The sequence below is a fragment of the Rhipicephalus sanguineus genome, chromosome 5 (assembly GCF_013339695.2).
Source record: "Rhipicephalus sanguineus isolate Rsan-2018 chromosome 5, BIME_Rsan_1.4, whole genome shotgun sequence".
Classification (NCBI taxonomy): Eukaryota; Metazoa; Arthropoda; class Arachnida; order Ixodida; family Ixodidae; genus Rhipicephalus; species Rhipicephalus sanguineus.
Window position 1 is genome coordinate 138870891 of NC_051180.1, and position 16559 is coordinate 138887449.

Sequence of the window (16559 nt, forward strand, 5' to 3'; positions counted from 1 at the left end):
TGTGGCAGACCCGCGTTTTGCCGGCGTTTAAGCCGCCTGTGTGTACTTCGTCGCTCCATCATCCGCAGCTCGAGCGCCGACGCGCCAAGCGAGTAGCTTCCACAGTGGAGGCAGAGGCAGCAGCAGCGGCAGGACGGCATTGCGTAAGCCGCGTTTCCTGCTGTGCCCTACAGATGGCAGCAGCCGTACCGTTAGGTGCGGTGAAAAAACGAAGCGCGCGTGCGGCTCGCCGGACTCTGCTCAAGGGGGGTCGCGACGATTATTACCGCTGGTGGACATGCTGGTGGATAGCCGAACCACCATAGCCGAATTGTCTGTGCCTTCCGTTGAAGTTCTAGTTATCAACCCCCTGTTTTCTCTCCTCAACGAGCCCTCCTCCCCATGTTAAGTTACAGGCTGAAAAAGGACAAGTCCGCGTGTCAATGTGCGTGCTAAAATGAACTAAACCAAACACCGCTGCATTGAACGTCTCTACAACTAAGTTACCAGAGGAAGGAAGTGCACAGGAAGACTACGCAGGCTTTCTATCTCAAACCTGTGTTGTGGGATCCAAAGGCGTCAGTAACGGGGTGTCACCTCCCCCTTCCCCTTTCTCTATCGCGGCAGGAAGGGGGGGAGGGGGCTCAGCGGTAGCCCTTATCTTACTAGCGTCTGCAATTGTTCTAGATATGTAGTATACTGGTGTATTGAACCTTGTACAAACAAACGTACAAAGTTTAACCACGCAACAATGACATATTTATTTTGTGTATACGAAGTGGAAAGTTGGGCTAGTTGTAACTTCGAACACCACATTTCTCCAGCGCACGGTGGAAAACGTTAAGATGGGGAAGAGAAGAAATGGCAGAACAGTAAGAACGCTGGACTTCCTCACGCTCAATGCACAGTTAATTCGGTTACAAGCAAAGCTTCAACTTGGGCTAATCGGTACGGCATTCTAATGTAGCTGCGCTGAGCTAAAGGCACGAAGGACTAACGACACAGATAACTAAACAAGTAGTGCGCAAACTTTCAACTGTTTATTTTCGCAAAAGCACATCAAATATATGCGCAAAACAGTGACGATATCGAAGAACTATGTCGCAACGTGATATTCATGAAAGCGAGTCATTTCAAGCCCTCGAGTTCCGCGTGTGTAGTGTTAACTAATCTAGCATTTGTCGATAAGGTTAAATGCTGCTCTCTCGCTTAGAGATATAGAAGGCGAGTTCACGTGATTACGGGATTTTAACATGAAGTATGCCTCCATGATTTCGGTTAGAACTCCGCCCCCCTTCCCTAACCCCTTTCCTTCCTGCGGTCGAACAGGAAACCTACATCTCTGGTGGGAGCCACTATAACGAAGGACTTTGCCTGTTTTATGAAAAAATGTGTACGTCTCTAGCTACATTGAGAACGAAGTCACACAAGACAGAATCTTGTAAGGAGTCTTTTTCTCTCTCCATTACCTTCGTTTTGGCGCTACTGAAGGGTACTCAGTCAACGTGAAGACAGTAACAAGGACTTGGCTGCACGTGACTGGGTGATCGAAACTTTGGAGGCGTGAGGGGCATTCGACTCCTCTACCTCTCTTGCCTCACTGCCGAACGTTAAACTAAGCTCTGTTGAGCTCGACAATGTCAGGTCAACGGTGGTAAATTGATCTGTATTGCAGTGCGTGCAGAGAGAAAAATGAAAAAAGTTAAAGGGACACTAAAGAGCAAAACGATTTTTCTCGCATTAGTAAAGTAGTCTTCCACGATACCAAAAACACCACGCTTGCTGCGAGAAGACGCTTAATAAGCGAGAAAACGCGCAAAAAGAAAATACAGGTGGCGACGTCACCTTGGAATTCCTGCACCATTTTCCGTGACGTCACATATTTTTGACGGCGCCTGCTTGGGCCTACGTAGTTCCTAATCGGTTAAATCGAAGTACATTGTCCTCTGAGGGGGCCAGAGACTTTACATAACGAGTTTGGGGAAAGTTCGTCAAGCCAGTGGCACCAAAATTCGTTAAATGCTCTTGGAAATCTTCTACGTCACAAATTACAAAGTTCGGCGCGAAATTTAAAAATGAAACTTTGAACTTGGTTTTCTCCTCTAATAATAAACCTATGGCGGTGAAATAAACTACACAAGAGTTCTCCGAGCACACTTTATCAATCTAAACCAATTCATTGTTTCTCTTTAGTGTCAATTTAAAGAACATATTTGAAGCTGTTTATCTAGGCATGGTCGAAATACAAAAGTTTTATTTGCTTCATACTGCAGGGTTCTTAGAGTGATTTGCAACTAAACAGAGCGTGACATTTACGATGAAGTGATCCATGTAACGAAACATATTTCGGGTCCACTAGGAAGAGGTGGCGGCGGTAGGCATCGCCTGTCGTGAGTTTAATTGGCAGAGGGCCCAGAGACTTGTCACATGGATGTGAGTTGGACTCAAGTAGGTGGCATGCTCGCTATTCTCCGGCTTTTATTTTTTTCCGATCTATAACGTATACGTAAACGGAAGCACCCGTTGAATATCCGGGCAGCATTGTAGTACTTTGTTCAAATAGAAGAACAATGGTTCATTTCCTCCGTGGCCTTTCTTGGCTGCAGTGTCTGTCACCGTGTTTACAAGAAGTAGTGACCGCGGTTTGCCCTCATTACTTTCGCATGTGCCTTTATTTGTGTCTGCTGAAATGTTTTATAGTAGTGTCGTTTACTTCTGTTTTGTTAATAGAGAGTTACGGCAGACCAGGAATCCGGTCACGGTACGGCGCGCAGTACGGGTTTGGCGCATGCGCAGGTGAGTCAGAACCCGTTATGCGCATGCTCAGTAACGCGGCCTCCGTGCCACGCATACCATACCGGCCCCGGATTACCGGTCTGCTATAAATCTCCTGTAGTAAGAGTGTTTGTGTTCTCACTTACGTATGCTACACGTTAACGTATTACCGTGACATCTGACTCGTACACAGGAACAGCACCGCTCTCGGCGACATCTCGTGAAGCTGCGTTGAAGTACGAACAAAAACTCTTATTGTAACGTTAAGATCCTCTCATTGCGTAAATATCTACAGGAAAAGTGACCCAACGTTTACAAAGGGATGCTAACCTCTTCTTCGCCAGAAGCCTCACAACCCCAATACGTTTCCGAAGCACGCTATAGTTGAAAACATCGCCGCGATGATTCAACGCCTTAATTACGTTATAATAGAAGTTGAGGAACTATTTCTGCCGAGAAATATGTAAGAATATGGTGTGTGTTTTTATGCGAGGAACACAGCCGACTTTGTATCTATATATTTGGCCACGGGATTGAGTGATGGTGGAGAAAAAGATGAAAAGACAGAGCGAAGCCGTTTATCAAAATACTGAGACTATACTGCTAGCGAATATGTAGGCGCCTACATGATACATATCGAAGGAGGTCGGGAACAGAAAGAACCTTGCCTGAGGTGGGGTGCGGGTCGTTGCTTGACGTTGAATTAAAGGAGAATGCATTTGAGTTCTTGAGAAAAAGAGCGCACTTACTGAAATTTCAAGTCCCCTTGTCTCTGTATTTGGGACATGGCAACAAAATGCGTTACCTGTGTTTTTAAATCACTAGCTATCATGATGGTTGGCGGTCATTCCAAGGAGGTGCATGTAGATGAGGTGATATGAGGATAAGTGTCCATACGAGGCCGATGCCTGCCCATGGTGCAGGAGAAGGCAATAACCTATTACCGAGTAATATTCAACTAGCATATCTCTGAAACGCTCTTGCGTTACAAGGCTTTTTTAGGCGATGTTTCAAGTTAACAAAGAATCTGATGTGGAAGTCCTTAATTTAAGACTGGGACAGTTGAATAGAGGAAATGTTGTTAATCAATGTAGACTTCATGGGTTATTCCTTACCTTGTGAACGTACTTCTTTGTCGTTACTGACGTGACGTATTTATTGAATTAACGCATACATGTCCTCTGTTTTCTTTTGCTTTATGTGCGCAGTGCCTGCTGTGAGCGAGTCGCTGACGGCCAACCCACTGGAGTGGACGGGCAACGTGACGGTGCGCAAGAAGCGTAAGCCTTACTCCAAGTTCCAGACGCTGGAACTGGAGAAGGAGTTTCTCTTCAACGCGTACGTGTCCAAGCAGAAGCGCTGGGAACTGGCGCGAAACCTCAACCTTACCGAACGCCAGGTGAAGATCTGGTTCCAGAACCGCCGCATGAAGAGCAAGAAGAACAGCCAGCGTCAGAACTCCGAGAACGCCGCCAACAGCCACCACAACGCCGCGGTCGTGGCGGCAAAGTAGCTGCTGGCCTGAGCAGACCTCCACCACCACCGCCACCTCATCATTCACAACCACCACTCCCTTTCTGCCGCACACGGATGTCTACAGAGGGCGCGCGTTGCCTACCGCCGGCTACGCAGAGAAAACGGGGACGTCCGTTGTTGCCGCTCGAAGCCGAAGAACGTTGGCTGCCCATCAAAAATGAACGCATTAATTGGGGCAAATATCAGCGGACTTGGATGAATGCCTCATTTGTAAGGAGCCTAGCTTTAGTGTGCATAAAGCCTTCTTCGTTGTCAACAGCATTACCTGTCTGCCATCCATTATCGCTGGAGCTGCAGGAACTTCATGCTGTCCTTAAATGCGATGAGCAGCAAAGTAAATGCATATGTCTTAATCGAATCATTCCCGGTGTATGGTGCTCCGCTTCCTTGATCGGTCTGTGCACAAATCTCTACTCTCGAAAAATATAAAGGAGTCTTGATTATCGCCAAAGCATTGAAACGAAACACAGAAAGCGAGCGAGAGTCGAAAATAATCTGCGGATTGGATTTTATTGGCTGCTTTGAATTTTAATCCCCATCGTTCTCTGCTACGAACAAACCGCCAGAACCAGTCCCCTGCGTGCCCCCATCGGTCCTTCGTGATCTGTGCCCTGGCTAGCGCCACATGGACGCTGTACGAGGTGCCGCCGCGTGAATGGCAGCCTACACATGCAGGCCGCTGCGGCAAACCTTCCTCCCGCGTGCACCACACATACACACACCTTCGTGCGAGCACGAGTGCGCGATTTGCCCCGCTGAGGACGGTCGACCTCGAGTCAGCGGGCGCCCGCGAGCGCAAGCGATGATCTCTCCCTTCTTCGGCGGCCACCACACCAGGGCCCTTCGTCGACCGTCCGGACCAGCCGCCGGCCGGCGGTTTATTACGGCGACCGTTGTGCCATGGCTAAACGTGCGACGTCCTTCTTACGAGACACCCCGACCCAGGGACCTCCGTGGAACTGTGCGGGACACGAGATGACGTTTCGTGCTTTCTAGGGGGCGTGGTCGCCTTCGGGGCAACCGCCCTCCCTCTCCTTGCCCCGTCACTTAGCAGCGCGGGGTCGCGTCTGTTCGTGTGTGTGTTCAGTGCGTGTGTTCGTGTGTACATAGAGGTGTGCGCGTTACGTGTAGATCCTATGGGGAGGCTTCGCGTCGTCCCACAAAGAACGGTCGGGGCGCTTTCTTTTTTTTTTTCTTTCACAAGGCGTCCGCCGTCGCCGACGACGCGGTCGTCGTCTTTGTCGCCTTCGACGAGTCATCATCCTGCGACCTCCCATGTCTCAGCCACTACCTCCCCGCTCTCAACGCGCCCTCAACTCCTACCCGCCGTAGCCGCCGCCGCACCCGAGTGAACCTCAGCCGCCGTCTCAGTATGTCGAGAACTGCGTGAGTTCGCTCTCCTCCTATCGAGTGCTTCGCGCGCGCGGTGTTGCTTGTTCATCAGACTTTCATAATGTGACTGTGTGTTCGTGCAGTTTGTTTCTGTTTTCTGGTATCTCGGCGTCTTGTGGGGAAAAAAAAAAACAATGAAGCGTGAGTGTCTGGTGATGTCGTTCCTAGCGAGAACTTAAATACAGACGCGCTGAGTAAACCTCGAGTCCTGAGGCATGTCACTTTGCTTACGTGCAACATCTCTAAAACAGCTGGGTGAAAATTTTGGGGTGCTTTATGTTTTGATGATATTATTTAATTTCTGACAAAATTCTTACTTTAAGTAGTAAGGTCTGTTAGTAAGCTGTGTGGTAGTAAGCTATGTGGTTGTGTAACGGCATAAATTAAACAATCAATTTTATTTACAAGACGTGGCTGATATAACCTACGTTATGCGGTACATTACAGAATTGAGACACGCATTCATACTTTAGTTTTATACAGTAGTATGCTCTCTGCGACATGCACCACCACTCCTAATTCGTTTCTATTCGCGCCTGATAAAAGTGACACTTATAATGGTGAAGTGCACAATCGATCCGGTGCAGCGATGGTGCTTGCTAAACTCAGCTCGCATCATTTTTCAAGCTCTCTTGTCCCTTGCAAGAGACGTGAGCGAAGTTTAGGTTGTACAGCATGTACGTTATCACTTATTTCTGTTTACAATCTAGTTACAAGTGAACCACGGTGTTATCATAGCCGTGAGCACCACCATTTTTGAGAAAACACGAAGCGACGCTTCACGGCGAAAGTTACATCTAACAACTCACGCACGAAGTGCGAAGGTTACGAGGAATCTGCGAATACGAATTTTTCCGTGTTCATTGTGGCATGAATATAGACGACAGGAAGGAATATAGAAAACGAGAATAAACAACAGGTCTTACTGTCTTCGCCTAGGCTCCCGGACCGCTCAGCGCTTCTTGTATGCACGACGAATCCAGAGTTCAGAAGTAGGTTCGACCCAGTCGCTCGCTTCGGGCGCTGTCAAGGGACTCTAGTCTGAGCACCCCTCCTCATCATCTCTCCATGTGTACAGACCGTGTGTGCGTGTTTCGCGAATTGTAGTTTATTATTAATATTATATTATATATAAATATAAGTATAGTATATGTGGTGTAGTCTCTAATCGTCCTTCGTGCAGTCGGGGCTTCGATCTTTCCTCTCCTTCCGCGCGCCCCAGGCGCATGGCTCGCGGGCGCTGGCGATCGACCATCGCCTTGCCATCACTGTAATCTTATACCCGTGGCAAGCTCCAGGCGCCGGCATACGCGTGTAACTCTTCGCTGTATGAAAACGTTTGGCCGATTATACATTGCTTTCCTGTACCAGACCTTGCTACCCGCCGATGCGGCTTAGTACCTATGGCGTTATATGGCGCACTCTTGCAGTCATCTGGCTACGATCATGCAGTTTCATGCAGTAGTTTTTCGACAAACAGTGTTCCGAACCTTCTGACGAAAAACTGAAGTGCGGCGATTTACACGTACCCGCTGACGTAATGAGGTGATCTCGAATGTTCGTACTGCAAACAGTTTTCATTTTCCTTCTACCCTCATTAGATTCGTTCATTCATGGATCGTCGGCTGTGACATTCACTGTGATCCCTGCCTGCTCTCAAGCGGGGGCTGACCTTACGGTGATCGCAGTCATCCAAATGCTGTCTAGGATAATACACTTCCATGGTAAAGCATCTTGCGAGCTGTGAATTGTACCAAGTGTCATGCAATACCGAATTGCTGGGACAGCTAGCGCCCCCTGGTGACGCAGCCAGGACGCTCTTGTAAAATGCAGGGGAGGTCGCAGCCGGTCCCGGGCTACTCGGGGTTCGTGACGGAGCAGGCTAGGCTTTGCTGATTGATTATTTCAAGCTAAACTCAACCAAGGCAGAGGCCGCGTGTGGAATGCATTTGTTGCTTGTTATTTTTTTTCGTTTAATTAATTACGCGTGTGTTCTGCGACATCCCTCTCGCACACGCCGCGTGCGAAGTTCTTAGTTAGCTCGACCCAGATCACGTCGGTCGCGGCCTATCTGATGGATCCATGCCAGAGACGGAAGAAGAAATACAAAGTTCGTATTTTATCGCCTCAAACTTTTGTACGAAAATTACCGGAGGGAACACTCTTGATCGTTCAACAAGCATTGAAATGATGATCAATATATGAATCGGTCTAAACATCGTTCTTCTGAACTAAACCGTGTGACTACACAAATTGACCGTTATCATTGCAGTATTTCACACAATGATTAACATGTAGTAACGCATTCACGCCGAGAGACTAACTACCTCGCTGCGTTTGGAAAAGCTTGCGGGATTACTTCGAAATATATAAAGCTCGGCCCGTTTTTCTCGAAAACATATAACGCTATAGAATTGTTCGTAAAGGAAAATTTCCATCCAATCTTGACGCCGTATGAATCACTAGCAAAGCCGGCTGGTCAGTCAGAAAGACCATGCGATAAATTCAAATCTCTGTGATTTCGGGCCCAGAAGTTTAATAAATGATGACGCATGAATGTTCCAAGCAAGAAGCAGGAAGACGAGACAAAGTCTCCGCCATTGCCTTGGCAGCTGAACGATATCGCACCTCCAGAGTTCCCCCTTGTAAAATTTGTAGGCAACTCTGAATATCTCCTCCACCGTGCCTACATTTCATCCCCTTCGGGTAGCTCATTCGCGCGAGGCATCGCGGTATCTTCGCCCGGTCATTGCGTAAGAACACGCGCAGAGCGCTGTCTCGCTCCGAGCGAAGTAGCGAGGCCAGGCGAAGTAGTCGTCGCCTAATGGGAGGAGCCGGCTGTGGCACCACCGCCGCCGCCGCCGCTCCTGCAACGCGTCGAGGACGTCGAAAAGGCAGCTGCTCTCTCTTGCAAGTCGCGAACGCAACGCACGCGCAAACCAACAAACAGCATCGTCGCGTCCCCCCTCATATCTGCGCGAGATTCGAGCACCATCGCAGTGCATGATATCGCGCCCCACACTACTACCAGCGGCTCTACCAATCGAGCCCTTCGTTCAACCCTGCCTCCTTCCCACCCGTTCCCTGCGGGAGCGAGCAAGGCAGGCAGGCAGGCCGTTCTGCATGTGGGGCCTCGGCTTCTTTCGGCTGCGTCGCGTGGTTCGCGGTGGTGACGGCGGTGGCGTAATGCGATTCCAGTCACGTTCGTTCTCCTGCCGCGCCCGTCGGGCACGATCTCAGCCATCCTCCTCTCTCTCTTCCATCTCGTTATTCGCCGTCTTTATTTGTGTTTTGCTTTTTTCCGCGAAGCACCCTAGGTGTTTGCCTCGCTTGCGCAAACGAGTGCCTAAAGCAACTATGTGGACCAGCGTTTATTCCCGCTTTGAGAGCCTAAACGCCGCGCGTTACGAATGCTTGGCTTAAGTAAGAGGCAAATTTCGTAATGAAAAATTGCGTAAGTCTAACGCTTCAGGGGCTTCTTAAATTGACTGACGTCTTACTCTCCAGGAGTGTTGTGTAAGGTTATCCTTGTTCATCGATAGAGGAAAATCACTGCGTCTGTGGTTCTGTTGAACTGCGTGCTAAATCACACCTGTATAGTACAGGGGGAGCGTGATCGTCTGCACTCCATGGGAGGCTTTCCTTCATTTGGCGCTGTTACTATCGGATACGCAGGAGGAAAGTTGCACGTCTTTCTCGTCCCCTGTCAGCGTGTCCAGAAGCATTACGTAACACGAGCCGTTAGTTAACTGAGGCTCGCGGTAGCTAAATCAGCAGTCTCTGCTTATCCGCGAGCCTTGTCGTTCGAGGCGTCGCGAAGGGCAACTTTCAGAGTCCTTGCCGTGGCGCCATCTCTCGAAAGAAGCGGGAACCCCCTCTTACACTATTGGGCCACATTGATAGCAAATTCAACCACACCCGCTCCCCACATTACGGCTATCTGGTTATGTGCGTAATTTAATGAACAGATGTATTTGCAACTGACACGCTCACAATTCGCAGTGCTCGCAATCCACAACCGTCGATGATGCTGTCGCATTCAGCTTCTCTGTCGCGCTCCCTTCATTATGATCTTCTGCATTGCCGTAGTGATCATGCGGTTAGAAATGTCAGTTAGTTGGCCCTTGATCACATAGCTTTCTTGTAAGATCAGATCGTATAGAGGGACCTCTGGTTCGAACCCAGGACCCGGACGAATTTTCAGTCAACTGGAGAGCTTTCTTTCTGATAAAGATGGATGGATTCTTTATGGCTTTGGTCTACATATCTTTTAATGACAAATTCAAATTTCCTGTCTCTTGTCTCCTGGTCCGCGTAGGAATCACTTGGAAAATCATTTTTAAGACAGCCAGATTGAACTTCTGTCTGAATGAAGATGTGAAACGCGTGCACGCAATGGTTGGGTACTGATTAGTTGTCAGTGCCATGATAACGGTTAATGACCCGTGTTAACTATGCCAGCGTCTGGAGCTTCCTTCTCAGAATAAATGTGCTTCGAAAGTGCCAAAAGAAAACCGAAAAAAAAAGAAAACGAAAGGACGCCGCCCGATGCGGACTTGCCACAGCGAGGCGACTCTTTGTGGACCTTTGTTACATACACGCGCAACCGTTTTCTCAGTACATGCTTCGAGCGTTTTCTGAGAAAAAGAAATAAAGAAACGATTACCGTTGAATGTTAGAGGGGCCATTTTCACTACTTCTTGCCGTGCCATACCCTACAAAGTGGTGGGCTGCTCTCCTCCGCCCCTCCCTAACTAAGTCATGGTATAGTTAAGAGCATCACGAGAAGGGCTTCTGCGCGGTAGTCCGCTTCAATCGTTGAAGCATGCTTACAGCCCGAAAAACAAAGGATAGACTGCGTTACTTGACTGTGCATTCTAATGAAATAAACGGCGCTTTTCTTGCTTCGTGTGTCACACAAACTGCGGTTGATAGGACTTTGACAATAAATGAGATTGAATTGTAGACTTCAGTCTCATCAAAGAACGACTGGTTTGTATAGACCAGTGAAGTAGAGTGTTTTGGTTGCTGATCCGTTATTATGGTAATATTCTTCAAACCATTTTCTGACGTTAGAGGTTACTATAGACACCTAAATATCCACTCACTGATGGTTTACAAATTGTGATGTGAGGATGGGTAATTTTCATTGGACCAATTTTCCTCGAAACCTACCTTGTGTCTCATTCACACAAGATGATGGGCGCGTATTGTAAAACTATTCACTCGTCACCGAACAAAATAAAAATTCACTTAGGTTCAGGTGACATGGCTGTCCTGAACTGCGAACTTCTTGCTAGGGCATCGAGTTCATTTGCCTACGAGTTTAGAAACATCTCTTTCATTCGATGAAGTTAAATAAAAAGCGATGAAGTATAATGTACCACTGATTGGTTGCACTGATTTGATCTCTCAAAACTCACGTGCCACGCGAACCGCGCGCGCATGCGCAGTCGATTCACTCCGGAGACTTGCATCTACCGAACCCTGTATGTATAGCGATTTGTAGAAAGCAACACATCAATGTATAATGCGCTGCACTTTGTCTGTTGATTTTTTCTTTGCTTTCTTGAACGCTATTCGCGTCTATACATAACCTGTGACTGTAGCTTCTCTGTCTTATTTTGAGACACAGTACAAAAGGTCGGTTGCTCGTTTTTTGCCCAGTCGCCGTTTTTTTTTTTTCTTTTGCGAGGTTGTAGTATTTATTTCCTGTGACATTTCGGGCGAGGAAGTTGTGACCGCGTTCTTGGCATTGTTTCACTGTCTGTATCCTCCTCTATCTGTTAATTCTCCGCGTTCCTTTCACGTCATTTTGTTCTTGCGTGCTTGTGTGTCTGTGTGTGCGTTGTTGCCCGTCTGTGACCGGCTCGCGGTATGGCACTGGTTCAAGGAAAAGGAGAGAGAGCTTTGAAGTGTGCTGAAAATTGTGACTGTTGTTCGAAGTGTAGTACGCATGCGCGACTTCTTTTCCCGCGCCGCAACAGCGACAGTGATGTATTGGCCTCTTAGAGCTGGCAAGCTGTCGCCAAGAGTCTACTTGGTGTCGATCTTTTTAACCCTGCGTGTGCCAACCCACTCCTGCGCGCACGTCTCGTAAATTTGCGCGTCCGGTTTAGCCGTGCCGCGTTTTTTTTTTTTCTTTGCGGTGGCAAAGTGCTTTTAGGCGTGGCCTTAAACCTCTCGTTGAACGAATTAATCTTAGCCGCGCGTTGGTGCGTGCGCTCCTCGCTGCTGAAATGTCACCTTAATTGTTTTTTTTTCTTTTCGTTTATACGCTTCCCTTATGTCCTGACGTTTGTTCCTATTCACTTCCCGGTCAGGTTCCGAAAGTTCTACTCGTAACGCTTATCGTAACGCTTACAATATCACGCGTGGTCTTGATTCTATCGTATAACTCAACGAAATTTTTTATCGTTATGGCATGTGTCCCGGAAAGTGAGACATATAAGGAAAAACCCGGCACAATGCCCAGAGGTGTGCGACAGATAACTTTCTAATACCCAACTGAAACATTTCCCTGTACAGACGACTACTGTGGATAATATTGCAAAACGAACGTAGTGGGGAGGAGGCGTATCAAGATGTTTTTGTTCGGATGTATGAACGCCATAGCTGCATTTGGAGTTGCGTATATGAGAGGGATACACCTCGTTCAATTTAGTCACGTTGCGTAATTACTGGCAGAAGGATGAAATACAGCACCTATGAAAAAAAATAATAAGGTAAAAATAAAACACAGCTTTTTGTTGCTTTATGGTGCGCATGGTCCGGAATTTTGTAGGTTCATCGAACTGAACACACCGGCTTGTGAATGCACAATGCATTCTTCAGCTTTAGATTCGATGCATTATTTCTTTCTCTCTCTATCTTTCACGCGGGGCCGTAATCGTGATCGATCATATTAGGGGCAACTATAATGGTACATTGACGGTCTATGTCCGTGGAAAACGAATGTGGCGATATGATTGGCAATCCTCCCCAAATGCGCTGTTCTTTACGTCTGGCCATCGCTCTAGAGAGGCCTTGCCCTGTTTATGATATAACTTGAAAGTGGCATTGTTCACACAGACGTTCCTCTGCAGTGTTTCGATAAATTTGACAATGTCTTGTTTTGTAAAGTACCCCTCACATGTCAACATTCACAGCTATTGCATTGCACTTATTATCTTTTTTTATTTGCTGCGGTCACCCGCGACGCAGAGATATTTATGTTCACTTACCTTTCATTTTTTTTTTCTTGTAACCGTAAGAGAAATTGCTCCTCTCTAAACCGACGAGGCAAAGAAATTCTCCAGCGTCACAGTCATGTAACATTGTGCGTTTCTTGAGTGCATCGATTGTAGCGTGTCGAGTCGAGTGTGAAGGACACTCTGTCTTGCTTCCTTTACACAGCATGCACCGTGTAGAGAAACATTCACAAAAGTCGTTAACCAACCCGCTGATTAATTCATGCCGATTGATGATTGCGTATTCACGTGCCTGCTTCTGCAGAAGTTAATGGTGTATATATGTCTTCTAGAAAAAAAAATGTGTAAGAAATATCGGGAAGGCAGAGAAAAACATTGCTGGGTTCCCGTCTTATACTTTCGCGTTGTTAAACAGGCTGTAAATTTTAATCATTGTCTTTACTGACAGTACTCAGTCGTACTGAGGCACCACTATCGAGGACAAATACATGATAACCACTCGCCACTTGTTTATAAGAATAATGCAGGATAGGAACAAAATGTTGTATGGGCCAATATTGTATGAGAGCCGCCTACTCTTAACTACAGACGGTGCTTATGCTTAACTAAATAATAGAAGTGAGTCAAGAACGCCGATCAGCGAAGTTACTGTCGAGTTCATGCAAGCTCTTAACGGACCGACTCGACCTTGCGTCGAGGCACCGTCAATGAGGCGTAAATATTGGTCGAATATCTCGATCCGGTTCACGATCTTAGATTCGGGGCCGAGTCGACACGACTTTCGACTCGACGCGACTTCTGGGTCGACACGCTTCTGTCGGTTTCGTATTAACGAGACCGCAGTGAACCGCGGTCACTTTCCGAACCTCGATAGTACAGAGTGTCGATAGCACAGAGTGTCGGTAGTACAGAGCCGATAGTATACAGAGTCGATATTACAGAGTCCCATAGCCAGTGTCATTTGCCTGCTGCCACTCCTCCTAGTGTCTTCACCCGTTGATGATCAGTGTTACATATGCTTGCCCTGTTCCTCTCTTCCAAGTGTTGTGTGCTCTCAGCTAAACCCTGCTCTGTATTGGAAGCGTGAGGTGACGTTGCGTGAAAGGAGTTGCCTCGTCGAAGGGCCCGAGCCTCGAAGTACTGTGCCACTTAGCTGCTGTCCGGTTTGCGCCCAACTCCCGAGCTGTTCTAAGTGCTGAGACGCCGGGCAGTCGCGGAAAAAAAAATGTTTATCTATGTGCCGCATGTGTATATTTTTTCTTCTTTCATATTGTGTCCAAACTGTGTGTGTGTGTGTAAGTGTGTGTGCATGAGTGTGAGTGTGTGTGTGTGTACACAAGTGCGTGATGAAATAAACGGAGTCAACCCATGACGCTCTCTTTGCTCTGTCTTTGGATGCCCTATATATGTACATTTACATTCAAGAAAAATGAAAACAGAGTAAGAATAAGAGAACATAAGAGCGAAACAGCTATGTACACATACCTGCAGCGCAGATGTGACGATCATCCTCGTGTTTATGCGTGCTGCTCTGAGACTTTGAAACTATACAAACATCTGCATTTTTCTCGTTACAACTTTCGCACTGCATACGCTGTGCAGCAATGTCATTCCGTTTAGAATACCGGTATTAGATAAAAATTAGGATGGTTCAAGAATAATGTACTAGAAAGGGTATCAGGACGACAATATCATAGCTGCCATGGTAGTCCAATGGCTATGGCCTTGCGATACTGAGCCCGATGTCTTGGGTTCCTTTATACCCTACCCGCCTCGACCGCATTTCGATAGGGGCGAAACTATAGACGCGCTATAGTTCGTAGCTTTAGGCGTTAAAGGGGTCATGGACCACCCCTCGGACTTGATGAGAAAGCTCATCGTGCGGATAGCAGACACTGCTATGAACAGTTCAGCCAAATCTTGCAGTCGCGGGCGGCAAGAAGAGTTTAGAAGCGGAGTGCGAAATTACCACTTTCTCAAGCGTGTTCTCTTAGTACAGATGCCCATGCTCACTCTCTGCGGTGGGCGGGGCACCCGATGTTTGACGTCGAGCAACATAGCATCTGTTGGCCAATGAACAACATAAATGGAGAGCGGCGTTTGGATCAGGTACGGTTCTTGCCACGGGGTGCTGGCACGTGCCGGCGCCGCGCTCCACAGCCTGCTAACCTTACACAGTTGCCACACTAGCGCGCTTAAAAATCACAACGGGAAACAGCGATCGCGTTTCAGAAGAGACAAAGTGCTTAAAGCGCGCGGCAAATCTATCTAAATCCGCTCTTTCTACACGAATTCGATAACTTTTTGCGGCGATCGATTCGTGAGAAGATAAACTCTGACACTGAGGTCATTCGACGAATACTTGGAAACGGGGTTCAAGACAACTTTAAGTAAATTTGTCGCTAATTAATCAAATTAATCTCAATTCCCCCTACTATACGGTGTGCCTCATAGTGAGACCATGGTTATGGCATATCAAGCTTTACAAATTAATTTAATTAGCAATAATATAATATGAAGTTTCTGGAAACCATTGTAGGAGGCAAAAATGTTTAATGTTTGTTGCTAGGATAAATGGAACTTAAGAAAAAAGCGCAATGAAGACGGGGAAGCTGTTGATAAAGGACGTACGCGCGTATTGCCTGTTTCCTTGTAGGCCCCTTTCCGAACCTCTTAGTCATGCATGCGTAGCCTTTCCGTTCCCAAATGAGCTTTGACTCAAACTTCTTGCTCGACTTAGCATGTGTATAAAGTGGCGCCGCTCCTGGATTGGACGAGACGTAGTACAGCGTTCAAGAACAAAGCACTTCATAACGAAAGGAAAGAATTATTACGTGACTTCCGGTCTCCTTCGACTTTCAAAGGGAGTGCCAATAAAGATCATCATCACGAATGACATAGATTGTTGAATTGATTATTGGAGCTTGCAACGTCCGTAAGCAACTCAGGGATAATTACGGACATCTTATGGGGGTCTAGATTATTTAGTCTTTACGATACCTGAGGCTCTTTAACGTGCTTAGGACGGCAGCCGACGTGGCGCGGCGCTGTGTACATGCCTCCATTACACAAGGCGAGTGGAGGTGCTGTTCGGAACGTTGTCAAGTTACGCCATCTTGTGGAATTTGGCATCTCTTCAGATCTGATTGGCCCAGAGGGATGCTACAGCCTCTATGATTGACTCATTACAACGCCACTGCAGAATGTCGCAACACGGCGGAATAATTGACAATGTCAGGGACAGCAACCCGAGACTTGCAGAGAACACGGTGTTCAGCCTGGAAGGGATAAGCGCGTGCATTACGTTTTGCAACAGTCAATTTTTTTGCAACGGTCTGGTCTGTTTTGGTCTCACCCGGCATCTTTTCGCCACTCGCTTTGCTCCAATCAAACTACAATCCCAGGATTTGGGCGACAGCGACCTGCCGTAACTGAATGGGAAATCGGCAAAAAAAAAAAAGAAGAGAGAATCGTATGTCACAAAACAACTAGTTAACAAGAACGAATCTCGGTTCTATAAAACAGGGACCGACTGGGATTTTCGATAAAATTGCAGTATCGCACTAAAAAAATGCGTGGTTTCCCAGTACATTTGAACACCGCCTGTAAGAAACACATGGGGCCGCATTGTAAAATATTAAAGGGACCGACAACTGGGCAGAACGTGTGATTAGATCCTGGTAGAAA

The 16559-nt window shown here is 47.3% G+C and overlaps 1 protein-coding gene across 4 annotated transcripts in view; it reads left to right on the forward strand.

The window, feature by feature from the left end:
* LOC119394278 (homeobox protein Hox-B4) overlaps positions 1-16559 on the forward strand; it is a 323844-nt gene that overhangs the window by 118384 nt on the left and 188901 nt on the right. For 2 of the 4 annotated variants that reach the window (XM_049415731.1, XM_049415730.1), the window contains exons 3-4: positions 2710-2775; positions 3963-4712. The exons of 1 other annotated variant lie outside the window; for it this stretch is intronic. In XM_049415731.1, the coding sequence (XP_049271688.1) occupies positions 2710-2775; positions 3963-4267 (371 nt within the window). In that variant the 3' untranslated portion in view covers positions 4268-4712. Of the gene's footprint in view, positions 1-2709; positions 2776-3962; positions 4713-16559 lie in introns of those variants that run through there. One more of the 4 variants, XM_037661561.2, reaches the window with a different exon arrangement.